The following is a 13,179-nucleotide window of genomic DNA, read 5'->3' as shown; positions in this document are numbered from 1 at the left end:
TATAATTATATTTAAATAATAATAAGTAATTATATTAAATTATATTTCTCTTATCTAACTTTATTGCTTTTTGGTAATTATATATTTATAAGTGATTTTAATAAATGAAATCTAAATATAATTCACATTCTCAATGTCACTTACAAGAAAAAGTATCAAAACAGAAATCACGATTAACCAACATCACTTTTAACTAATGTCACTTATAAAAATCACGATCATATAAAATCACAGTTGTTCATCACTAATCCAAACAAACACTTAATATATAAAATTAAATAAGGCATAAGTTTTGTCCCTAATATGATTGGGAAATAAAATTCAGAGAACGTGCTTTGGAGGAATAAATTGAAAAATTTACAACATTTCCAGAACTAAGAAAGAACAATTTACCGTCATTTTATTTGGTCCTAAACTTGAAATACATCAGAACTGACAAGAAACACAAATAAATGGGGCAGCATCAGCCATCAAGGGTCCAAACAGTTCCTCAGTTCAAGCATATCCACTTATTCTCACCATCTCTCTAATTAATTTGATGACTACCAAGAACCAGAGTGATGAAATTCAAACCGCTGGAAAGAGCTCATCAAGTCTGCATGGTAGAGCATAGAACTCATTATTCCTAACATCAGCATTATATAAGCTGAACTTCTCCCACCACTGCAAGCCACTGTCTTTCCGGGCTGCATCATTTTCCCGGGAAAGTGTGATGTCCAGAATGAAACCAACCATGGCAGCCACAGTTGAATGGGACATGAAGATCACCATCACTATATCATTCAACTGCAAGCGGGCGCGCACACAGTCATTCAGATCAACAAAGTAAACGTGGTTCAATGAAATTTTCTACAAATGCACTAAGATTTCTCACCCATCTGGAATCTGCTTGTTCATGCTTTCCATGATAATACTCCCGGAAATATTGCGGTATGGATATTCCCAGGAACAATGACAATCCCAATATGAATTTGGTTCGGAAACTGTTCAGATTACAGAACTGAAGAAAGCCAAGACCAGCAGAAGCTGCATGTGTCAGAAAGTTATAATAAGCTTCATGTTAAGGTCTATATGAATTGTGAACACGCTGAGATGAGCAATACAGATTGTTACTTACAGGCATAACCAAACAATACACAGTAAAATGCAGCCATGATTGGCAGAGGTATAGATGCAAAAACTGCTCCAAATTTACCTGGTCAACCAGAATATACCACATATATGAGATATTCATAATTATATGGAATACTATTAAACTGTAGAAGCTTTACATAGTGCAGTCATCTGAAAATGAAATTGTTGAGTGAAATGGAACATATTGCTTAAAATAGAATATACTTTGTTGTGCTTCTTGTGAAATGAGGAACGTAAGAGTGAATCAATAAGGCTCAAATTTGATAATAAAATACCATGGAAGTGAAAGTAAAGGAGAACAGACTCGCCATAGCATACCAAATACAGAAAACAAAATCATAAAGCCAGCAGATATTTGAATGACTCTTCGACTCCCCACCCTAGTCAGAGCTAATAAACCAGCATTTTCCCTGAAAGGGAAGGAAAAAACATAACAAAGGGGTGCTAATTAGTTAATGTCAACAATATCTCACTTGGTCAAGAGCAACATCAGAAACCATCATTTGAACAGTAGATATTGCATATTTAATTCTTCACAAAGTTTAATGAAAGCAACATTTGTCAAAATCATGGCTTTCATAAGAAACTTACACTGATGCCGTACTCCCGGTTACAGAACCAAACATTCCATTGAGCAAAACACTCACTCCCTATGATCAAAATAATAGAGACATGAGTCGTAATGAGTTCAATGTAACAATACAAGTCCAGAAAAAAAAAAAGATTAAAATATAATAACTACAACCATCCATCCTGCTCCACGACCAATAACAGAAGGCGGCACCGGGGTGGCACTTCCATATCTTGCTGCAGCATAGAAGGTACCGGTTGACTGCCAAACAAAGCAAATTAAAATTTGAAGCAGACTTAAGCAGACTTAAAATTTGAAAGATATGTTAATCTCATTAAAGAGAGCTAGTTACCTCAAAAAGAGAAACAAATGATGCAGCCATCATTGCAAAAGCTTCCCCCGCATTGAAAGTAGGGCTTCCCCATTGGAAGGGGTAAGGAATATATATCCTTGGTAAGAATAAACATACATTTATTACCATCCAAACTAGCAAATCATTGACCAGAAATCGGGAAAGTCATAAATCAGTGAGCACTGGGCAAAAAGAAAAGAAAATCAAATATCATATAAGCGAACATAATCTTACCATGGAGCTGCAGTAATAATACCAGCACGATCAGTGCGGCAACTAGTCTGCCTAGCTTCAGGCTTGTTATTATACACAGTGCTTGAAGTTAGAAGCTGTGCATATAACCATACACTTGCAGCCGAAAACAAGACCGCAAATCTATCACATATAGGCCTCTCAATAGCCAAGTAACGATTAAGATACTGCAGAAGAATAGGTATGTTTTATCATTACTCATTTTTCCACTCCTTTCTGTGAACTTCAAGCATGGCACAAATGAAATTATCTACTGTTAGCCATCAAATGTATGCATATAGTGGTGTTTTTTCCTTGAAATATAGCTTACACTTTTTATTTCTTACTCTTTCAAAAATTTTAAATCATACTCTCCACTTATTGTACAAAATAAAATTTTCTAATAGATAAAAAATGAATTACAGGCAATAAATGTCCCTACCTATATTAAGAAAAAGATCATAATAAATTTTACTATTTTATTATAAAAATTATCCTTGAATAATTCCATCCAACTAAGAACTAATGAATGAATATCATGCCTCATAACATTTTATCATTCTTATATGTGTGTGTGTGTTATTATTATGATCATTCTTATATATATGCATATATTTATATTATTTTATTATGCTTCTTTAATATTTTATTCACATTTACGTCTAACTTTTATAATATTCGTACATTTCTTATTATATTAAATTTAACAAAAAATTTAATAATAATTCAAACCTATAAAAGCCCCCACCACCCCCAACAACCAAAGAACAATATAAACGACTTGCGTGCCTGTGAGATGAAAACCATAACAATCAGCGCTGGAAGCCCAATTTCAATGCATTTTGCCAGCTGCAGGAGAGGAGAGGAAATAAACATGGCAAAAGAAGTAAGAGGCTATAGCGCAAATCACTAAACTGAGAAGTGAAATAACTAACAAATGTATTGACATTTACCATTGGAAAACCAAGACTGTATAGACCAAGTCCAGTGAACGTTACATAAGGAACAACAGAAAGTGGGCTCAAGAACCTACACCAGTATAGAGATAGATCAGACGCCAAACCAATGTAATAATTAACATAATAAATTTGATTAAAGCTACAGTACTTCTTTACCTGACAGTATTTCTCCAAAAGCCCATGAACCCCATGATCATCTGGAAGCATCCACTTATGATCAAGGCACCTTGTATTCCTCGAATTGTTTGAGTGAACCTCTGAAAAAAGCCACCATATAGTTCAAGTAAGAAAATCAATAACAGAAAAGAAAAGTAGCAAATTTTCTGACTCAAACTGACCTCATATGGATCTGAATATGAACTATATCTGCCGTTCCGAATAATTGAGATTGTGGGTATCAAGTAAGTGTATGAACCAACTACTACAGTTGGAAGTCGGGTTCCAAACATAGATTGAAGAATCGTGCTCAGTCCAGAAACAAACAATAGGCTTTGTATCACCCTTGCCTTTTCAGCCTAGTAGAATTTAAATTTTGAGTGACGAAGTGAAGGTACATTTGAAGAAAAAGGGTGCGAAAATGAACAAGTGCTTACATTGCCTCCACCCATTTGAGGAACAACTATGGTTGGAATTAGAACGGTCATGCCAAGGGTCAGAAAGTAATGCTGGAACCCCAATACTACAGCTTCAGCTGCATAGGGATGAATTGTTCAAATTCAGAAAAGTAAATAATAATACAATACACATCATTAAGAATATGGTAGTACTGATTTTTTTCTAGTGTCAAAGATGGGGTTAATGATCCAATAGAAGAGAAAGAAATTAAAGAGAAAAAGAAAGTGTCTACGGACGCCATGGAGGAGGACTGTTTATGCAATATTGAACTCCAGGCAATTGCTCCTTCACTGGGTGTGGCTGTACCTCCTCTGGCTTTTTGTTGCAAATTTGGGCCATCAATTGCAGAAAAGAGTAAGGATATCAGTTCAAGATCCCAACCTTGACCTAATGAAATTGACAATACACTTCTCTATTTAAAAGGATACTCATTAGTTATTACTGTTGAAATTTATCATTAAACGGTCAAATTATTTAATGATATTCTAGCAGTTACAAAAATTCAAATTTTCGCCATCATTGGCATTAACCTCTTATAACAGTCAATTAAAACTAAAGAAGAAAAAAATCATCCGTACCAACATCAATCCATTACCATCATGGAATGATTTGTTTGAAACTAATCCAATACACATTATCTACCCAAACAAAAGCATTAGAAACCTTATCATCATATCCCAACATCAGAAGGCGTCAGCAACAAGCATAATTACTAGTCTGATAATGCACTGGGATGGCCACAGCGGTGAAACCCAGTGCTTTATCCAACACTAAAGGTCATCGAACCATTCCATCACACAATGAGGCACTATAACCCTTCGAAATATTTCCACTACGCTCCCTGTTATAAGAAGCCAAATATCAAACGAGGGAATCCATCGTTCCTATCGTGGGAAACTAAAAAATCAAATAAAAATTTTCCAGTACACTCCATTATATAAGAGGCATATATGTATATATAGACAAACATGCACCCCATGGCCGAACGGTGAAGGGAAAGAAAAGAAGCTCGTCGATTTCGGTTTCCTCTTCCTTCGATTTCAGCATTTTCTCTTCGATTTCGGTTCTTCTACTTCCTGCGACTTCCCTCCGCATTTCCCCTTACCCAATAGAATAATCCCTCTTCGCGCGCTCTTCTAGGAGAGTAGGACTATGAGGAACCGCTTAACGGTCCGGTCGTGCATATTTTTATAAATTATTTTAAATTTAAATATGTGATGTAAACTATTTATAAAAAAATTTTAAAAAAATATCTGTAAAATTTTAAAACTTTAAACCATAAATAATTATAAAAATGTTTTTTTTAAATATTATCAATTGTTATTAAAATGTAGTAAACAAAACTAATTCAAAATTTTAAATTCAAAGATATTTTTTTAGAATTCTTCTATATTTATAACATGTTTTTCTCTAAACTTAAATTTATGAAAAAATCCTTAAAAAAAAAAATACCTTTTTGAATTTCAAAATTTCAAATCAATCTTGTTTACTGTACTCTAACAATAATTAACTACACTTGAAAAGCAAATTAGCAAATAGTAACTAGTTTCTTATTTGAAATTTTGAAATTCAAAAGATATATTTTTGGGATTTTTTCTAAATTGATATTATAGTTTTCGTACATACCCACACCATTTTGTTTCATATTTGGCTACTGTTGAAGTCTTCCTTCATATGGTATTAAAAAAAAAAAGTCTTACTTTCATGATATTTAGTGGGTAAAGGTTTATAAGTAAAATTGTAACTAAAAAAATATTTAAATTCTTTTAGAAATAAAAATAAATAAAGATTGATTTATGTTACCTTTGATCTATCCCCTTTATTAATTTTGACTGGGTCTTAACGATTCCACATGTTCTTGACTATTTTTCTTTTGAAGTAGTATGCTCCGTTTTTCCAAACGAGACGAGGGATTATTCAATGATTTATTATGTGAGGCATTAATGATTTTTTGCATAAAAAAAATGAACATTGCCCCTGTTTTGTATTGGGCTCAACATTAAAAAAAAGAAAAAGGAAGCCCAAGAGATTTCAAAGCTTATTCACATTTGTAGACCCTAAAATAAGGGAGAATTAGAACAAAGGGCCAATAGAAAAAATATTTAGCACTGAGGATTATAAAAATTGTAATTATTTTAAAAGATCATATATTAAAATATAATTTTCGAAAGACTAAATTACCTATAAATAATCCTTCTATATTCTCTCATATGATATTTCAATTACTTGACAATTAGTGAGTTTTTCTTCTTCTTCTTCTTGTTTTTTTTTTTTTTTTTAAAACTAGCCTACATACCACTCCACACAAGTTATTTGATTCATGTATGATTACTTTGTTAGTCTGCAACCATATTTTTACATCGGGTGCCCCCTTCAACATGCCCCAAAATAGGCACCCAAAAAATGATTCTTCTTAACCTGCAAAATCAAACATGATATAGTTTAATCCATTTGCTCACAAAACTCCATAAGTTTTTTTTGGTAGAAACGAGGGCTGAGCCCAAAATTAAATTAAAAATTCAGGGGGATTAAATCCCATACAATCATTGGACAACAAAGTTCCTAAATGACTAGGACAAGGATCTAAAACTGAATTAAAAGAAAGCCCTTGCTTAGCAAGTGCATCAGCTAGCTGGTTTTGTTCCCTAAAAACGTGAGTCACCTGCACATCCCATGTATAATTGAGATGTTCCAGATTTGAGAGAGAGGAAGGCTGCTACTATTGAGTGCATCTTTGGTTTGCACCTTTTCCACCAAGATTTTCGAATCTTCTAAAATGATTTTTCTGAAACCAAATTCCCAAGCCAATTTCAAACCTCTTAACATGGCCTATTCTTCCACAGCAAGAATATCATAGATACCTAGAGTTTGCATGAAACCCACAATCCAAGATCTATCATGATCCCTGATAACTCCACCATAGCCAGCTTTGGTTCTTGATGATGAGACAGCACCATCTACATTCAGTTTCAACCAACCAAGTTGAGGGGGTAGCCACCTTGTATAAACCCGTTAAGGAGGGGTTTGTACAAGATACGTCATTACACTGCACGAAACTCTTCCAACAATTTGCAATAACAGCAGCTGGGTTTTCTGGTTTTGTGAGGTTAGCTTCAAAAATAAATCTGTTCCTCCATTTCCATAAGTGCCAAATAGCAACTCCCTACAACAAATTCCAAGGAGGTGAGGAATTTAGACCAAGTTCTCTTTTGAGGTTCATAGCAAACCAGTCTCTACTAGAGGCAGCAAAGAATTATGAATGAAAGTTTGAGTTTAAAAGATTCAGTCACAATTGTCTAGCATAAATGCAATCTCTAAGGATATGCATCACATCTTCTACTTCAGAGTGAGAAAAGGAGCACATAGGTGAGGATTGAGACCATCTACTTCTCCACTGATTTGTAGGAAGTCTATTATGAAAAGAAATCCATAAGAATACTTTGATTCTTTCAACTCCTTTCGATTTCCAAATAGCCTTATAAACTGGGCTATGGAGGTTGGTTGGAGGCTGCTGTATCATACAATAAGTACTTTTAATAGTGAAGTTACCATGAGAGTGAGCATTCCATAACATGACATCGTTCCCAGCTTCTAAGATAGGTGGAAGAGTTGCAATTAGTTGCTGCATCACCTCTCTATTAACAATGCTGGCTAGTCGGGGAAAATCCCAAGCACCATGAGAAACCCAATCAGCAACCATGCTACTTTCCTCTTCTGGTAATAGCTCTCTAAGGCAAAGATCTTTAATTTTCCTTTCCTTAAAGAGCCAACAATGGCTAAAAAAGTTTACAAATTGACCATTTCGAATTTGCCATCTGGTACCTTGATCAATAATGTCTTTTTGCTGACAGATAAACTTCCAAAGTTTTGGAGTCTCCTTGCTGCACATTTAGGAGATTATCCTCACTTCTCATCATATATTTATGCTGTAGAACTTGAGCCCACAAGCTGTTCAATCCCGCCACCAAGTTCCAAGCCAACTTTGCTCCGAAGGCTCTATTCATAAGGGACAGCCTTTTAAATCCAAGTCCTCCATAGTTCCTCGGCAGAACAATTTGCTCCCAGCTTATTGGATGAAATTTTCTGTGCTCTTGAGTGCTTTCCCAAATGAAGTTGCGCTGTATAGCTTCTATATCACTACAAATAGTAGCAGGAATCTTGGCAACTTGCATTGGATAGAAAGGAATAGTATTCAAAACTGATTTAGCTAAGGTGATCCTCCCTGTTGTTGAAAGACAATCAGCTTTCCAAGAAGACAGTTTAGATTTGACTCTATCCACAATATACTGAAAATTTTCTTTGTTCTTCCTTTTTTCAGTAAGAGGGAAGCCAAGATATCTCCCAATTTCAGAAGAAATTTTCATTCCTGTGATGTCCCTCAATTTTCCCCCATTGAAGCATCTACTTTGGGAGAGAAGAATAAGGAAGATTTCGCCCTGCTAACTTTCTCACCCGACGCAGCGCAGAACTAATCTGAGCAGTCCATCATGCAAATTGCTTGGTGTTCCGTAGCTTCTTCAAACAAAACTCCCTAATTTTTTTGAGAAAAATGCTACTCGTTAGTTTTGAATACTTGGCCCCTAACGATGGAGCTCCTCAAATCACAGACCGTCCCTCCTTCGACAAAAGAGACAAAAACGCAACCAACAAAATTAATCCTTAAATCAAATGGAAGTTACGTGGAAGTTAACATTTTATAAGAATTAAATTAAAATTTCTTTAATCCTTAAACTAACATTTTATAAATCAAGTTGCTCGGTTTAGGACCTTCTTTCCCCCTTAAATGAAAACAAGAGCAGAGGCAGAGGGAATGAAGTGGACGGGGTTAATTCGGTATTTTAAAATTTATATTTTAACATTTGGTCCTTGTAAATAATTTTAATTTTTATGGTCTTTTTAACTAAATATTGTTTGTATTGATCCTCCTTTCCAATTCTTGTTGTCAAGTAATTCTTACATTGGTTACACATGTTAAGTAGTTATTATCAAGAGGTTTTTTTTTTTTGGTCATATTATCAAGAGGTAATTTAAATGTACATAATTAATAAGGGTAGCTTAGGAAAAACAACATTTACTTATTATAAATAATTGATTTAAATCATTTTTTAATATGAAAAATTTAATTATCTAACTTTTATATTAAGAAGAGGAGGCAATTTTTTTTAAGATAATGAGAACAAAGTTTTTAAGGATATGGTTATGAACACCCTCATCTTGCGAACATCAATCAGTACAAATTTTATAAAATGCTTTCTTCTCACTGATTTTGACCTTTCTCACATACGTAGCTTGATATGGTGACTTTACTACTGGTACAATATGCCTATTAGATCTCCTTGTGGGTAGTTGCAGCACTTTTCATTTCCTCTTTCCTTAATCAATTTCTTTTCCATTTTTAGGTTCAGCATCATTTTGTTTTCCTTCGTTTTCATCTTCATTTTCTTTTGGCTGTTTTTTTTTTCTTCTTTGTTCTTCATAATCATCTTCTTCATTTTTTTTCTTCATCCTCATCTTCTTCTTTATTTTCTTCAATTTCATCTTCATCTTCATCATCTTCTTCTTCATTTTTACCTTCTCCTATCTCTACATCATTCATTCCTTCGTCTCCCATACTATTTAGATCTTTTGCTTTTTAACTTCACTAATTCTTTGAAAAAATAACTTTGAAGTTTTTCCATCCCACTATTTAATTTTTGTTTGAATTTCAATTAAAATTCCTGAATGTCTTGCATATTTAAATGTATGTCAGAAAACATACACGAACTCTTACTAAATAACACTACTATATTAGTACTACTTACAGAGTGTTGGAAACTTGTCCCCCTCGGTTGTGTTGATGACTTTACTTTAGCAGTAGTGAGACTAAACAAGATGCCAGGTTGACTTTCTTTTTCTACTTGAGTCCTCTTCTTCACAGCCTTATCATGCTAATGCTTAATTGCATCACATACTTTGGGTACAACTTCTGCCAATAGAAAGCTTCGCAAGAAGTAAAGTTGACAAAGAAAAATATAACAAATTATTAATCAAATTAAGCAATATGTGAACAACTTAATTAGTGAAATCTTTCATTTAATTATTATGCAAATAAGTATATAAGTACCAGTAACAAATAGATGCATCCTCTAATAACTTTTGAGCCCTCAAGCTTTCCTTCTTTATTGCCCATATTGTATCGTTGTATTTCATTACTAATATCATCAAGTACAAATATGTCCCAACCAAATTCTACCCACTTATTCTCTGTACAAGCCATTACTTTTAACACCTTTTCATCGACACTTGCACTCCTAGTAGTATAAAGAGAAGTTCCTATAGTAAGGAGAACAAAATAGAACTCAAACATTCCATCATTTTCCTCACTTATTAGCTTTTCACCAACTTTAGCATATGTCAATGGCGTATGTTTTCTTTTTAGCTCTTTCACTTCATCCTTGAAGCCATCTAACTTCACTTTTAAACCTTTATCCTGCAAGCCCATTAGCACTTCCATGTCTTTAAGTTTTACTGTCAAAGTCTTCCCTCTTATGGTCAATTGTTTTGTGTGGGGATCATATGAATGTATAACCTCCACACATAAATCTCTTACAATCTTTTCTAGTGTGATATTTAATAGCTTCCCAAACCCTAAATTTTCTACCCTATTATTTAAATTTGTTTTTCCCTTAACAAAATCAGCTACTCTCTTGAATTTAGATAAGGAGCATCGGATCGAAAATGGCACATATTTCTTCTTTCCTTGTTTCCTTTTCCTCCTTTCTTCTATATGGCTCCTTCTCAACATTTGTCATTTTCTTCCAAACTTTTAATGCAACATCTGATATTGCTTTCATCCCATATGTCTCTTTGTTCTTATTTTCCCAAAATTCAGTCTTAAATACCTTCCACCCAGTAACTTTTGGATGCTTCTTTGTCATCTTTTGTAAGCCTTTACACAATAATTATTATTTCATTAATACACCACAAAAAAATATGTCAATTGTAGCGGTTAAAGTGAGACATTTCTAGCGGTTTTAACCGCAACAAATAATATTTGTAGCGGTTACAAAAACCACTAGAAAATCAAGCATTAGAAAAAATTTCTAGTGGTTATGGCAACCGCTACACGGTATGGTCAAAATGCTAGAAACTTTCTAGCGGTTTAATAATTGTTAGAAAACGCTAGCAGTAGGAGACAAAATTTCTAGCAGACAAAAACCGCTAGAAAAAAGGAAAAAATTTGTAGCGGGTATATAATCGCTAGAAAATTCTGAACCAAATCTCATTTTACTGGGAATTAAAAATTTTCATTATGGCACCAAAATTTCTAGCGGTTTCAGAACCGCTAGAAATTTCATGGGAAATCAAATTTTGCCAGCAAATTAAATTTTTGAAATGGCGTCAAAACATTTTTAGCTGTTTGAACCGCTAGAAAATTTGACGCAAAATTTAAATTTCACGAAATTTTCCTGCTATTTTTTTATTTCTAGTGGTTTTGAACCGCTAGAAATGTTTTCCGAGGCAGAAAAATTTTTTGGTTTTTCATTATTAGAAAATATAATATTATAAATTTAAAAACCATTAAATAGATTACGTTGGAGAATTTTTGTTAATTTGTATAATTAGTTATGTATTACATTTTATATATTTGAATTTTGTAATAAACAATATGTAATTAAATTATGAGTGTGTCAAAAGAAGTGAATTTAATTTAATAAGATAGTTCAATTGAAGATGAGATAGTTTGTAATATTGAACCTAAAGTGTTATGTTGAGAAGTATTTGAATCAGTTGAGGAGAGTATGACAAGTGTGAAGAAGAAAAATCTGAAAGAAAAAGAGAAATAAATATGTTAGTAAATTATAAGTAAAAACAAATAAGAGATACAATGACTTATAAAATAAAATTCACTTACCATACAGTGAAGAGAAAGAAACCACCATATGAGAGAGTAAGAAAAAAAGAGAGAATTATGAGGAAGAATAGGAGAGGAAAGAAAAGAGATGGAGTAAATGAATGTAGAGATGATATGATATTTATAGAGATCAGCGACGCATTTGTACTGATTTTTTTGTAGCGTTTTATTGCATTTTGTAGCTGTTTGTCATTTTCTAGCGTACAGCTAACTGCTAGTATTTGTAGCGGTTAGATTTTGCAGCAATTATATAACCACTACAAATTATAATTTTTTATTTTTTAAAAATCTAAACCAATTTTAATTTATACATATATGTACTTGTCAGGGGGAATATTTTCAGTAATAAATTTGTAGCGGTTATGTAACCGCTACAAATTTATTATTTTTTAAAAAGCTATACCAATTTTAATTTATACATATATATTTATGGAAGGAATTTTTTTTTAATAATAAAAATTTTGGATGTTGCTATTCTTCATCATCATCCGGCCTGAAAGGACATATTTTAAAAAAATTTGTTAGAATTATAATGTATTTAGAAGAAATTAGTAATTAGTAGTTAATTATTTAAATAATTTAAGAAAAGACGTGTACCTGATAATTGGCAAATTATCATTTCCTTGAGGAAAGAAGTCTTCAAAATTCGAGGGTTGGAAGGGTTCATTGTCGTAAATAATGTCACCATTACCCATATCATAAAGATCCCGTGGCTTGAGGTGAGCGACCATATTCCAGTCTTTATGTTTCTCGTCCTTGACATAGTAAACCTGGTGTGCCTCGGAAGCAAGGATATATGGCTCATCATTTTTAGATGCCCCTGTATGAATAAGCCTAGAGAAATTAACTGAGGTGATGCCCAAATGGTCAGTAGCGAGTCCCCGTGAAGTTGTCGTATTTGCCCAGGAGCACTTGAACAGTGTCGCGGTGAAAAGCTGGTAACTCAACTCAATAATGTCAATTAGCTTTCCATAGTAAGTGAAGTCTCCAAAGCGCATATCGCCATCACTGCTGCTAGCATAACATCTCGTTCCGAATGTCCCACAAACTCTAGAGTTTTATGTGAGCAATCCCTGATCACGTCCAACCGTACAGAACTTAAAGCCGTTGACATTATACGCGGTAAACCTTTGTGCATGGTCTAACAGACGGAGATAAAGAGCTTTGAATTCATCTTGTGTGTGGGCTGTTGTCATTACGTATTCAACATGTAAACCAACTGGGAAACTCTTTGTGGACTCTTTTATCAATGTCAGCAAAACGTGCATGCCTCTGTAGCTGATGCCTGAGGTAACTCCTAAACTCACTACAGTAAAGTGTAATTTGTTAGAAGAGTCAATGAGAAACAAATATAAAGTGTAAAAGCTAGTGAGCTTATATGATATACTTACTGCATAAAGGGTTCAACTTGGCTGCAATTTAT

General features: G+C 33.6%; 1 protein-coding gene across 1 annotated transcript; it reads right to left on the bottom strand.

Annotated features, from left to right (window-relative positions):
• Positions 1–341: 341 nt before the first annotated feature.
• LOC114758319 (putative nucleobase-ascorbate transporter 10) lies at positions 342–4,249 on the bottom strand. The gene is made up of 14 exons (XM_028947358.1): positions 4,099–4,249; positions 3,841–3,938; positions 3,586–3,762; positions 3,404–3,504; positions 3,242–3,317; positions 3,078–3,137; positions 2,292–2,476; positions 2,058–2,154; positions 1,880–1,966; positions 1,726–1,784; positions 1,453–1,544; positions 1,118–1,195; positions 875–1,026; positions 342–786 (listed from the first exon to the last, which is right to left on the bottom strand). Exons 1-14 carry the CDS (start codon positions 4,199–4,201, stop codon positions 568–570), a joined length of 1,584 nt encoding a protein of 527 aa, XP_028803191.1. The 5' UTR covers positions 4,202–4,249; the 3' UTR covers positions 342–567.
• Between the last annotated feature and the right edge of the window lie 8,930 nt (positions 4,250–13,179).

Source organism: Neltuma alba, unplaced genomic scaffold, assembly GCF_004799145.2.
Source record: "Neltuma alba isolate B1F8T4 unplaced genomic scaffold, ASM479914v2 tig00010685_pilon, whole genome shotgun sequence".
Taxonomy (NCBI): Eukaryota; Viridiplantae; Streptophyta; class Magnoliopsida; order Fabales; family Fabaceae; genus Neltuma; species Neltuma alba.
The sequence above is the reverse complement of the archived record's forward strand: the minus strand, read 5'-3'. Positions and strand labels throughout refer to the sequence as shown.